We start from the raw sequence: 14,051 nt of genomic DNA on the forward strand, positions 1-14,051 counted from the left end.
AGAGATAAGGTTCAGGTACTCTATTCTTCGTTAAATGTTACAGAGATTGACTGTTAATGCATTTCAAATTTTACAAATACACGTAGTATATTGCCAGTAAAGGTAAACAAAATCAATAAATTTCATAATACATTTTACGTTACACTTGGTCAGAAATGTTATTTTCAGAAATGAATGACATCAACAACGACTAAATAATAATAATATATGAAAGTTTATGTCTATTATGAATTTTTGAGGCGAATTGAATTCTCTCTCTCTCTCATTCTGATTTCATGCTTGAAATTTTGCCTTGCACCAAAGGAACTAATGTATACATGCACACATTTGAAAATCATTTGTTCTAGAATGAACATTAAAAATCTCAATTAAGTGATCTCCATTTGTACGGCGAACAAGTATAATGCAGCAGCTGAGTCTTGGCATTTCAAGATTTTTACTTTATCGTTGGTTTGTGTCTAATGTAGTTAAAAAAATATCTGGATTTCAAAATTATTTACGCTTCACAATAACTTACGCATGAATGATGTGAATGAGTGAAATTGCAAGCTTTTTGTCAAGATAACGAATTTCACTCAATCCGATACATCGAAGATGAATATTATAAATTTTATTGTTAAAAAAAGTAATGGGGGTTCTTTATTGATCTTATAACGGCAATGCGTAGCAATATATCTAACACTGATGCAAAAATGCAATCTTATGACAGTTACTATTGAAAAAAATCATTTGTCTACAAAAGTCTAGGGAGCGGTTAGAGCTCTCACGCTTTCGATTGATAGCGGTGAACGGTTTCTGGTCACGTGATGACTAGAGTTCAGCTCACAAAACAGTTACTTTTCAAAGACTGCAACAATGACTTTGTGTTAGATTCTTCACAACAGAAAGAAATGTTTTGTATCGTTTTTAAATCAACAATGAACATGTGCCTTTTTTAGTCACATCTTGTAATTGCTATATCTTGATTTGTACAAAAATGCATTTTTAATCATTTTTAAGAATAAGTTTTCTTACTATTTTGATCCAACAAAATTAAGACAGTCACAACTCTGATTGATGCACATTAGTTTCAAGAACAAAAATATATTAAGAGTCAAATATCTGAGGTTAAAATTTATTAAAAAAACACTATATCAATATGTGTAACTTAAAATAAGAGCGATTTGTTTGATCAAGCATAAGGTTCACAGGTTGCATATGCAGTACAATGCATGTACATGCATGTGCAGATACATGAAGCAGGTTGGTTCACGACTTCACGTGTCTTTATTGCCTGAAACAAGCAGAAATATTAGCCCACCACCACCCTCCAGAAATCTCCAATTTATACTTATCTCTCAAATGCTTAGCAGTTATCTTGTGAAATTTGCATAAGGTAACTCTGGATGTACTCAAATGATCTCCCTTTGAACGACGTAAGTACAACGTTCATTGGAATAAAGCTAAGTAAATGTAAGAAGTCGGTGACGAGATGGCGAGAGTTCATCTTGAAAAAACATACATTATAAAGTACTGTTCAAAGACTACAAAATTTACCTGATATTAAGCCTTTTCTAACAAGCAGAGATAAGGTTCAGGTACTCTATTCTTCGTTAAATGTTACAGAGATTGACTGTTAATGCATTTCAAATTTTACAAATACACGTAGTATATTGCCAGTAAAGGTAAACAAAATCAATAAATTTCATAATACATTTTACGTTACACTTGGTCAGAAATGTTATTTTCAGAAATAAATGACATCAACAACGACTAAATAATAATAATATATGAAAGTTTATGTCTATTATGAATTTTTGAGGCGAATTGAATTCTCTCTCTCTCTCTCTCTCTCATTCTGATTTCATGCTTGAAATTTTGCCTTGCACCAAAGGAACTAATGTATACATGCACACATTTGAAAATCATTTGTTCTAGAATTTAATGAACATTAAAAATCTCAATTAAGTGATCTCCATTTGTACGGCGAACAAGTATAATGCAGCAGCTGAGTCTTGGCATTTCAAGATTTTTACTTTATCTTTGGTTTGTGTCTAATGTAGTTAAAAAAATATCTGGATTTCAAAATTATTTACGCTTCACAATAACTTACGCATGAATGATGTGAATGAGTGAAATTGCAAGCTTTTTGTCAAGATAACGAATTTCACTCAATCCGATACATCGAAGATGAATATTATAAATTTTATTGTTAAAAAAAGTAATGGGGGTTCTTTATTGATCTTATAACGGCAATGCGTAGCAATATATCTAACACTGATGCAAAAATGCAATCTTATGACAGTTACTATTGAAAAAAATCATTTGTCTACAAAAATCTAGGGAGCGGTTAGAGCTCTCACGCTTTCGATTGATAGCGGTGAACGGTTTCTGGACACGTGATGACTAGAGTTCAGCTCACAAAACAGTTACTTTTCAAAGACTGCAACAATGACTTTGTGTTAGATTTTTCACAACAGAAAGAAAAGTTTTGTATCGTTTTTAAATCAACAATGAACATGTGCCTTTTTTAGTCACATCTTGTAATTGCTATATCTTGATTTGTACAAAAAATGCATTTTTAATCATTTTTAAGAATAAGTTTTCTTACTATTTTGATCCAACAAAATTAAGACAGTCACAACTCTGATTGATGCACATTAGTTTCAAGAACAAAAATATATTAAGAGTCAAATATCTGAGGTTAAAATTTTTTAAAAATCACTATATCAATATGTGTAACTTAAAATAAGAGCGATTTGTTTGATCAAGCATAAGGTTCACAGGTTGCATATGCAGTACAATGCATGTGCAGATACATGAAGCAGGTTGGTTCACGACTTCACGTGTCTTTATTGCCTGAAACAAGCAGAAATATTAGCCCACCACCACCCTCCAGAAATCTCCAATTTATACTTATCTCTCAAATGCTTAGCAGTTATCTTGTGAAATTTGCATAAGGTAACTCTGGATGTACTCAAATGATCTCCCTTTGAACGACGTAAGTACAACGTTCATTGGAATAAAGCTAAGTAAATGTAAGAAGTCGGTGACGAGATGGCGAGAGTTCATCTTGAAAAAACATACATTATAAAGTACTGTTCAAAGACTACAAAATTTACCTGATATTAAGCCTTTTCTAACAAGCAGAGATAAGGTTCAGGTACTCTATTCTTCGTTAAATGTTACAGAGATTGACTGTTAATGCATTTCAAATTTTACAAATACACGTAGTATATTGCCAGTAAAGGTAAACAAAATCAATAAATTTCATAATACATTTTACGTTACACTTGGTCAGAAATGTTATTTTCGGAAATAAATGACATCAACAACGACTAAATAATAATAATATATGAAAGTTTATGTCTATCATGAATTTTTGAGGCGAATTGAATTCTCTCTCTCTCTCTCATTCTGATTTCATGCTTGAAATTTTGCCTTGCACCAAAGGAACTAATGTATACATGCACACATTTGAAAATCATTTGTTCTAGAATGAACATTAAAAATCTCAATTAAGTGATCTCCATTTGTACGGCGAACAAGTATAATGCAGCAGCTGAGTCTTGGCATTTCAAGATTTTTATTTTATCTTTGGTTTGTGTCTAATGTAGTTAAAAAAAATATCTGGATTTCAAAATTATTTACGCTTCACAATAACTTACGCATGAATGATGTGAATGAGTGAAATTGCAAGCTTTTTGTCAAGAAAACGAATTTCACTCAATCCGATACATCGAAGATGAATATTATAAATTTTATTGTTAAAAAAAGTAATGGGGGTTCTTTATTGATCTTATAACGGCAATGCGTAGCAATATATCTAACACTGATGCAAAAATGCAATCTTATGACAGTTACTATTGAAAAAAATCATTTGTCTACAAAAATCTAGGGAGCGGTTAGAGCTCTCACGCTTTCGATTGATAGCGGTGAACGGTTTCTGGTCACGTGATGACTAGAGTTCAGCTCACAAAACAGTTACTTTTCAAAGACTGCAACAATGACTTTGTATTAGATTCTTCACAACAGAAAGAAATGTTTTGTATCGTTTTTAAATCAACAATGAACATGTGCCTTTTTTAGTCACATCTTGTAATTGCTATATCTTGATTTGTACAAAAAATGCATTTTTAATCATTTTTAAGAATAAGTTTTCTTACTATTTTGATCCAACAAAATTAAGACAGTCACAACTCTGATTGATGCACATTAGTTTCAAGAACAAAAATATATTAAGAGTCAAATATCTGCGGTTAAAATTTTTTAAAAATCACTATATCAATATGTGTAACTTAAAATAAGAGCGATTTGTTTGATCAAGCATAAGGTTCACAGGTTGCATATGCAGTACAATGCATGTACATGCATGTGCAGATACATGAAGCAGGTTGGTTCACGACTTCACGTGTCTTTATTGCCTGAAACAAGCAGAAATATTAGCCCACCACCATCCTCCAGAAATCTCCAATTTATACTTATCTCTCAAATGCTTAGCAGTTATCTTGTGAAATTTGCATAAGGTAACTCTGGATGTACTCAAATGATCTCCCTTTGAACGACGTAAGTACAACGTTCATTGGAATAAAGCTAAGTAAATGTAAGAAGTCGGTGACGAGATGGCGAGAGTTCATCTTGAAAAAACATACATTATAAAGTACTGTTCAAAGACTACAAAATTTACCTGATATTAAGCCTTTTCTAACAAGCAGAGATAAGGTTCAGGTACTCTATTCTTCGTTAAATGTTACAGAGATTGACTGTTAATGCATTTCAAATTTTACAAATACACGTAGTATATTGCCAGTAAAGGTAAACAAAATCAATAAATTTCATAATACATTTTACGTTACACTTGGTCAGAAATGTTATTTTCAGAAATGAATGACATCAACAACGACTAAATAATAATAATATATGAAAGTTTATGTCTATTATGAATTTTTGAGGCGAATTGAATTCTCTCTCTCTCTCATTCTGATTTCATGCTTGAAATTTTGCCTTGCACCAAAGGAACTAATGTATACATGCACACATTTGAAAATCATTTGTTCTAGAATGAACATTAAAAATCTCAATTAAGTGATCTCCATTTGTACGGCGAACAAGTATAATGCAGCAGCTGAGTCTTGGCATTTCAAGATTTTTACTTTATCGTTGGTTTGTGTCTAATGTAGTTAAAAAAATATCTGGATTTCAAAATTATTTACGCTTCACAATAACTTACGCATGAATGATGTGAATGAGTGAAATTGCAAGCTTTTTGTCAAGATAACGAATTTCACTCAATCCGATACATCGAAGATGAATATTATAAATTTTATTGTTAAAAAAAGTAATGGGGGTTCTTTATTGATCTTATAACGGCAATGCGTAGCAATATTTATAACACTGATGCAAAAATGCAATCTTATGACAGTTACTATTGAAAAAAATCATTTGTCTACAAAAGTCTAGGGAGCGGTTAGAGCTCTCACGCTTTCGATTGATAGCGGTGAACGGTTTCTGGTCACGTGATGACTAGAGTTCAGCTCACAAAACAGTTACTTTTCAAAGACTGCAACAATGACTTTGTATTAGATTCTTCACAACAGAAAGAAAAGTTTTGTATCGTTCATTGGAATAAAGCTAAGTAAATGTAAGAAGTCGGTGACGAGATGGCGAGAGTTCATCTTGAAAAAACATGCATTATAAAGTTACAGTATACATTATAAAATACATTATATACATTATAAAATTTTGTTCAAAGACTATAAAATTTACCTGATATTAAGCCTTTTCTAACAAGCAGAGATAAGGTTCAGGTACTCTATTCTTCGTTAAATGTTACAGAGATTTACTGTTAATGCATTTCAAATTTTACACATACACGTAGTATATTGCCAGTACAGGTAAACAAAATAAATAAAGAAATTTCATTAAACAATTTACGTTACACTTGGTCAGAAATGTTATTTTCAGAAATAAATGACATCAACAACGACTAAATAATAATAAGAAATTTTATGTCTATTATGAATTTTTGAGGCGAATTGAATTCTCTCTCTCTCTCTCTCTCTCTCTCTCTCTGTGTATGTGCGTGTGGTACTGTAATACATGGTAACCTACCAAACCTACCTGCCCACTCTTTTTTCACTGGACATCTTGGACCCTCTTTGGTGACTAGTATGCTGGATTATGCATCTGGATTAGAGATGAGAAAACGCTATATAGACGCGGTCTCTTTAATTGACGCGGTCTCTTGAATTGGAGGAGAGTGTTTTGCCGAATGTCAATCGTGATAATGGTTAATAATCATAAAATGCAGACTTTGAAATATCTTTACTTCGTATGGTCACTGAATAAAGTTTGACACTGCTAATTAAATTATCACACAATTAACATAGCCATGAAGTAAATAGATATATGTATTGTTTTCGAAGGGTCTTGAGTCTTAAAAAGGTCAGTGTAAATTGTTTGAAGGAAGCAAATTTGTCTGTGTAAAAATTGTCATGACCACAAGTCCAACTTTAAAGATAAACCTTTGCAGGTTCCAGATATGAAACATCAATGCAAATTTAAGGAATTTTTTGGGGGGGGGGGAGGGGGGGGGGGCTTTAGACTGCAAGGTGGAGCTTATAAATATTTTTTTAAGCTACAGCGCTGCATTTTTTGAATCAATTTACTTACTGGGTATTTTACAAATGGTTGTAGAAAGAAAGAATAATGTAGTCCATGTCCTTGTAGTTTTTTTTTTCAATGTTATTAGATTTAATGTAAACAAGGCAATAAAGAATTTTGAAACCATGCACCTTTTCTTATACGGAAAGTTAAATTGGAATTTGGAATAAGGGAGTCAAGAAACGTTTTTTTTCTTTTGAGTTTCACAAGCACTTATGTCAATTTTTGAAAGTGGGAAGATACACTTTTTCCTGTTCGTGTTTTTCTACTATTCACGAAACTCTATTTTTTGTAGGAAGCGTCAAAGCAGAGTAAAAATGTGTTATTAAAACGCTAAATAGCGCCTTTTCACTTTCGCCGTTATCACACCTCTTGAAAAGCATAGTGTACGTAGTAACGCCCTTTTCCGCGTTATAACGCTTTTTTGCGTTATTATGCTTTTTTGCATTATATTGCCTTTCTAATTTGTGCCCCCCCCCCCCCCCCCGTTGTTTGATTCCAATAGGCTTTTAAAATACCTTACTTAATGTCTGTGGGAGCAGTGGTGGATCTAGAGAGGGGTTACGAGGATTTCACCCCCTTCTGATTTTGGTTAAAAAGAGAAAAGATTGTACGTATTTCGTATAATGAAAAAATGAAAACTAAAAAGGTATTTCGTATAAGGAATTTTTTTTTTCGAACTAGAATTTTTAAAATCGTGTCACTTTCTTTATTCAACAAGAGTTTTTTTTTTCCTCTGTGGTTTGTAAATATAACATACCTTTAAAATAATGTTATTTTAAACAAAAATTTTCTTCTCAACCCTCGATCACTTTTCAAAAATTTCTGGTACCGTGCTTGGGAAGGGGTAATCCCATAAAATAATTTTTGGAAGGGTACCATTGATGTATATATATACTAGTGCATTCTGGACGTAACTTTTTTCAAATATTAAATAAAACAAAAGCGAACATCAATACAGATAATTATTGATTTTTTATTCGAGGGGTGGAGGGTGGGGGTTCGAGCGCCTCCCAACTCACTGTGGAATTCTGACGGCCTCGTATATGAAATAATAAGCCATAACCCCATCTACCCCTCGAGTAGAACAATGTAGGCCCTATTTATTTTTCACCCGTGAAATATTGATTTCGATGAAAATAAATAAGTAAAATAATAATATTAATAATGATAATTACTTGCTGAAAAATAAACATACTTAAAACAATTAGCAACGTAATTTTTCTCACAAAATTAAATAGAAATCAGCCGAAGACTGCTGATCACGATATTTCACTTTTTCGGAAAATAACAGTTTGTTCGCATTAGGGTCCATTGTAAAAATGGCCAAAGAAAATGTTGATTATCAAAAACTACAAATCGAATTAGAACAACAAGAACTTGAGGTAATATGCCATAACAGATGTTTGAGATAATTTAATTACATACTTTTTATAGGATGTTTATAACGATTAATCTTCAATATTGTCCAGTAATGAGGGTTAATTCCGTTATCTCGAATTTTCTCTTCACTTGTTTATTTATAATTTTGTGTGTGTGGATATTTTGATATTTTTTAATTCGAATAGAAGTATACATTTGATGTTCGTCAAAGTTCTGACTAAATAATGGAATAATCTTCAAACCAAGTAAACAGCTTCATATTTTATGCCTCTTGTTTAAATGTTTATGGTCCAAGAAGAACATGATTAAAAAAGTTAATGATTTTGTGCATACATTTTAGTCTGCAGGAGGAGGGACATCACCTCAGGTGTATAATCAGCTGTTAGCCTTGTATCTTCTTCACAATGACATGTAAGATGATGTTCTAAGACAGACAAACAAACTGTCTCATGATTATTATTGAAAAAGATTTTTAGTACGTACTGTTTACCTGTTTACAGGCCTAAGATGTTTTTTTTTCAAATTTTAAATTGAAATTTGGACTTCCTGGTTAGTAATAATGTCAGTGAGTTTGAAGTATTATCTGTAATTCCAGGTGCAATGCAAAATTCTTATGGAAAAGAATACCTCAGTCAGTTAAGAGTGTAAGTTGGTTTCTTTCAAATTTTCACTAAATTTAAGCACAAACATGACATACTAGACCATACATATATATTAAACCTTGTCTTGTAGTCAAATTCTGAAACAGGTCATATCTGGGCAGTTGGACAGAAACTGTGGTTGAGAGATTACCCAGCAATCTACGAAGCATTAAAGAGAGAATGGTCAGAAAGTGTTCTACAAATAATGGAGGCAGTGAAAGGTAAAAACCCATGTCCATTTTGAATGTGATATTTAGCTATACATTTATAATTGGAAAAATTCTTAGATGCATTTTTTTGACCTTTTAACAAGGAATGCATAAAGTTTTTTTTGATATTTTTAATTAATATACATACATGTACATAGCGGACAGAGGGGTTCAGAATTAATGTCATATTTGGTTACACATTGAAAATAAAAAAGTTGTTAAAAAAAACTTTTAGCATTCAAATATATCATTTTGGGGTCTATTTTTTCTTCCTGTTGAAAGCTGCCACAAGAGAAAGGGCCATGAGACTAGTATCTAAAGCCTACAGTTCCATCAATGCCGAGGAGTGGGCTGTGTTTATGGGAATGCCTTCAAATGAGGCTATACAAGGTAGTATGTGTTTCTAAATTTTCATAAAATGTTTTTATTTTTCTTGCCGACATTGATGCTGATTGGGCATTTATCACATTAACAATATCTAGTGAACAACAAAAGATAAGAGCTCAGTTGCTATGTTTGATTAAATGCTCATACAGGTAGCTTGTTTTAAAAATGGAACTTCATTTTGTTCTATTCTGGATAAATCTTTTCACTATATCTAGCGGCAGTCCAAGAAGGGTGGACATATGATTCAGCAACTAAGTATATTAAACCTAAAAAGCTAGGTAAGAACATAATCAATTCATTTGTCTAATACTGGTAATTAAAGTGCTTTTTATATGATCACTTACCATTATTTACTGTTGTAATTTCAATTTTATAATATTTGTTTTCAATAAATGTAAAAAAACTTCTTCTTTTTTTTTTTTTTTAAATATAAAAATGTAATTTACTACTTGCAGTACCTGCCAAGGATCCAGAACTTTTAAGTGAGCAGCAGTTGTCAGTACTAACAGACTATGTATCATTCTTAGAGGCATGACAAGAGTATCTGTGATACCTTTGTAATTGGTGCATGCTTACGTATATGTTGTTCCACAAGGCATCAAAGTATCTCTCTGAACAGAGAACATGCTTTGATGGGAGATATAGTAGAATATACAGCATGTAAAATTATAAAATGTAGTCACTGCATAGATGTACTGGTAGGTATTCAGTGACAAGTAATTTTAAATTCCCTTAAAGTAAGGGAAAGTCTGAAAGTAATTAAATCTTTGGTTTAACATTTATTAATGTCTAGATACGTTGCATACTTATATCTTTATTTCATTCATTTTATTTTGTTGAAAGTTTGTTTGAATTTCAGTCAGATTTGAATAAACCTTGTCAAAACATATGGTAATTCAGTTTCTTTTTTCCATTACTAAATAGAATTGTTACCAGTTTCAAGAGTTTTCTTATTAAGCATAATACATGTACAGCAATGATGACCCATGACTTTGCTTTTGATTCAAGTCCTTTCTACCAAAACTGGTATACATGTAACTGCACTATGGAACACTTCTATGAAAATGCTTACAAAATAGAATAGTTGTGATCAGGAATAAATGTTACTGAAAGCAGAGAGGAGGCAAAATAATACTTTCTTATACACCCATCCTTTTATAGGCCCTATTATGTTGTGGGCTTTCCTGTCCTTCCGTTTGATTCTCTGTGTTCAGTGAGACAATTGACCATTAAACCTGGGTCAGTTGATGCCTCTTAAGGAGGAGAGGGTGTTGTGACCCAAAAGTAGGTCATGACCTTATTTTGGAATTTTATAGCTATAGTAAAATTGCATCTGAATTATATCTTTCACAGTGTAAGACTTTTGTAAGTTGAAGCATCATGAGGGATAAGTAATAAAAAATCATCAATTATATTCTTAAACTATGAATGGATGCCTGCACATTCTCACTGACCCACAGCTGCTTGACATGAATTTAGTATCATCCCTCTCTTGAGGGAGCTTATGGCCTCAATACTGTGCCTTATGACAATGATGCCTTCACAGTTAAACATTGTACTTTTATCAGGGTGATTGCTGAAAATGATAAAAGAAATTTCTTTCATGAATTACCCATGGATGGACAGAACTGTATCTTCCCATCATAGACTTTTCTTGGTAAACTGGTACATCTTCAGGTTCTTTTACCTGCATCACTTTATCACAAAGTAAATAATGATGAAGTGAAGAGTTTGTATTAAGAAAAAAAGCAACAGAGTTTGTAAAATTTACTTGTTAAAGACATTTTACTTCATACAGAGCCATATAAAAAGAGAAAACAAATGTTTTATCAAGAGTTGTACAAACAAGCAGACATCGTATTGTCTGACTTAAGGTAGTTAACTTTATAAACAGAGGAAAGCGTAACTTTGTTAACACAAGCTTGTTTTGTTTCTATTGTTTGATGAAAGGTAAATATAAGCATATTCATGACAGAAATTTTGGGCTGAAATACATGTACTGCATTTGAACCTTCTGAAGCAAAAGCTTAACTTGTTTACAGATTCTGTGTGCTTCAAATTAAAAAAAAAGAAGATAAATGAAGATTCACAGCATAATTTTAAATTGCTTATGATTAGTAATTATGAAAAATTAAGTAGCATTAGAAATGTAATAATTTCCTCTGACACCTAATGATTTCTAATTCTAAGCCATGGTGTATAGTAACAGTGGAACCTATTACAGCAAAAAATGAGTAAAACAAATATATCTGCTTATAGCAATATTTTGTCAGCAAGTTCAAAGAAATGAAATAGCAGCAGAATTAGAGGAATTGCTGATATTTTACACAGTGATTTAGGTTGTTGTTTTGTTTGCTATGTCTATGTTTAGTGAAAATGACATTTTTAAAACAGCAATTAGGAACTGTAAACCCACCTTTTTTTGCCTGCAAAAATATCCACAAGTTTTGCAACCTTCTTTTACTTAAGAATATTTCTTGCCACGAATAATTTATTTTGTTGTGTATTTACATGTACATAGAATATTTCCTCTGCCACAAAAATTTATAGGCATGGATTGATTTGAAATTGCTGAATAATGAATAAAAGTTGTGGCAAGTGATGGTTGGTTTACAGTAAACTGAAATAAATGTACAATTACTGTTTCTGATTACATGCCTGCAAATTAGATTCAATCTACAGGAATTTTTTTCCCGATTAGAAACTTCATAAAATATTTTTCTAGGGTACAGAAAAAAATCAATGAATTTATATCGTTATAGAAGGTCTGAAATTAATTTGAAATTTAAAGAATTAAAAAAAAAAAAAAGAAGATTTTTCCTGTAATTCGATCCACCTCTCTGTTAAGTATATAATTAAAGAACAGCACTTCTTAGATACACCACATATATAATTCAGTACTTGATACACTGCACAATTCAAATAAATAAATACATTTTGTAATAATGTATTACTTTCCTTAGTAACCTACATAAAGTATATAAAACATACAGGAACAGCTTCCATCTCTATCACATTCAAGCTATAGACAAACACATGCTAAGACACAGATCCACAAAAAGTGAATAACTTATAAATCACTCAACACTAGCCTTTCCATACGCTATATGTACAACTGCATTTACGTGCCCATAGCCGAGATTTACACAAGGATTTTGCAATTTATGGTAATTTCTTCTTCCTAAACACACCATCTTGATATAAGAATTCCTCTTGAGTATAAAAACTCTGCTCTGGGCCCCCAAAAATTTGTTAAATCATATATTGCACCTCTGTCATGTTGATTAATAGACAAATAATCTCAATCATTCACTAAAACTTATTTTCAGCATCACTTTTCTACATATTGAACGTTACCATTCATCGAAAGTTTAAAGTTTTGTCATATATTTTTTAAAGGGTACAAAATCCTAACCTTTAAAATATAAGCATTTCAAATTATGAGAAAAGAGGAAAATGATTTGGAAAATAAAAAGAAAACCCCAAAACCTAAAACAATGTAAACACACATTAGTAATACCGATATCTTTATAGTAAGCAAAATCTATCAAAGAGCAAAATGATACAAGAGTTAACTGGCCCTAATTTTGAATGCTTGATTTTAATCATATAATGAAATCAAAATAATACATACATGTATTCGTATAAAGTATAAATATCTTAAAGTTTTTGATACTGAACCAGATAATGCCTTCTAGTTGAGTTTATGTTACTACATGTATATTATGCTCTCTAACAATATAATGAGCATAAGACTTCAGATCTATGACCTACAGTTAACAATCAATCTATCACAATCATGTACTTGACCAAATGATGCTTCTTTTTTTGTTCACATCTATTCAGTTCATTATTTACATTCCCAAAGAATGTATTCCATTTCATGGATAAATATTTTTATATCTAATGGTAAAACACTAAACTTAGCAGATAAAGAAAGCAGCACTTATAACATAAATTATACAACTTTTACATAAAAATAATACACACTTTCACGGGTATGAACTACAAACAATTGATTGACTACTAGGAAAAATGGAATTTCTTTAGGAAGGGGGGTATAGAACATGGTTTATATGCATACAATACACACACACTGATTTTTTTGTATCGGCATATTTCCATTATAATCAGTCAAATAAGTAAGCAATCCTCTATTCTTAACAATAGGAGAGCTGCACCAAGTTCTTGCATAATATAGTAATTTACATATTGTAAGCCACATATATTGGGTCTAGCTGATCGGCAAGGAAGCCGTCCCTCAGGTGCATTCTCTGTTTTTCTCCCCGTGAGTTGATTGGAATAACTCCTGGATCCACCACTACTACCACCCCTACAATCAGGTAGTGTTCCTCTAGTGTTACATTGGTTACCAGGGGAACCAAGTCCAGAGCCTCATTTTCATTTCCTTCCAACTCAACCACCACAACCAACAAATTTGTCCAGGTAAAAACAGCACTGCAATTTACAAAACATTTGTTATATGTCAGAGTCTCTCTAAATTAGATTTCAATATGAAAATAAATTTTCCTCTCTATCTGCAACCAGAAACCAAAATAACAAATTAGCAACACTCACCATTCACAGATTTTGCGATGACACCTAACGACACTCATTTCTATGTCGATAGGATGGTACCTCATTCCTCTCAACATAATGGTTTCATCTAATGCACCCACAACAAATATTGCATCATGCCTCCCTGAAAACAACAACCAATTGTCAAAAAATTCCTCAGGCTATAAATGCATTGTGGCAGTTTTTGAAAATGGTATATAAGTTACATGTG

The 14,051-nt window shown here is 31.9% G+C and overlaps 2 protein-coding genes across 8 annotated transcripts in view; one reads left to right on the forward strand and one right to left on the reverse strand.

Annotated features, from left to right (window-relative positions):
• The first annotated feature begins 7,929 nt into the window (after nucleotides 1-7,929).
• LOC133192751 (COP9 signalosome complex subunit 8-like) lies at nucleotides 7,930-10,149 on the forward strand. The gene is made up of 7 exons (XM_061328765.1): nucleotides 7,930-8,027; nucleotides 8,366-8,436; nucleotides 8,621-8,669; nucleotides 8,758-8,887; nucleotides 9,158-9,265; nucleotides 9,478-9,540; nucleotides 9,718-10,149. The coding sequence occupies exons 1-7, from the start codon at nucleotides 7,965-7,967 to the stop codon at nucleotides 9,795-9,797; spliced, it is 564 nt and encodes a 187-aa protein (XP_061184749.1). The 5' UTR covers nucleotides 7,930-7,964; the 3' UTR covers nucleotides 9,798-10,149.
• An 867-nt stretch (nucleotides 10,150-11,016) lies between these two features.
• LOC133192233 (disco-interacting protein 2 homolog C-like) overlaps nucleotides 11,017-14,051 on the reverse strand; it is a 29,700-nt gene continuing 26,665 nt past the window's right edge. For all 7 annotated transcript variants that reach the window (XM_061328224.1, XM_061328223.1, XM_061328221.1 and 4 more), the window contains 2 exons: nucleotides 13,841-13,964; nucleotides 11,017-13,720 (listed from right to left, as the gene is read on the reverse strand). In XM_061328224.1, coding sequence (XP_061184208.1) covers nucleotides 13,468-13,720; nucleotides 13,841-13,964 — 377 coding nt within the window. In that variant the 3' untranslated portion in view covers nucleotides 11,017-13,467. The remainder of the gene's footprint in view (nucleotides 13,721-13,840; nucleotides 13,965-14,051) is intronic.

The sequence above is a fragment of the Saccostrea echinata genome, unplaced genomic scaffold (genome assembly GCF_033153115.1).
Source record: "Saccostrea echinata isolate AGI-Se365-2 ecotype Australia unplaced genomic scaffold, CSIRO_AGI_Sech_v1 ptg000025l, whole genome shotgun sequence".
Classification (NCBI taxonomy): Eukaryota; Metazoa; Mollusca; class Bivalvia; order Ostreida; family Ostreidae; genus Saccostrea; species Saccostrea echinata.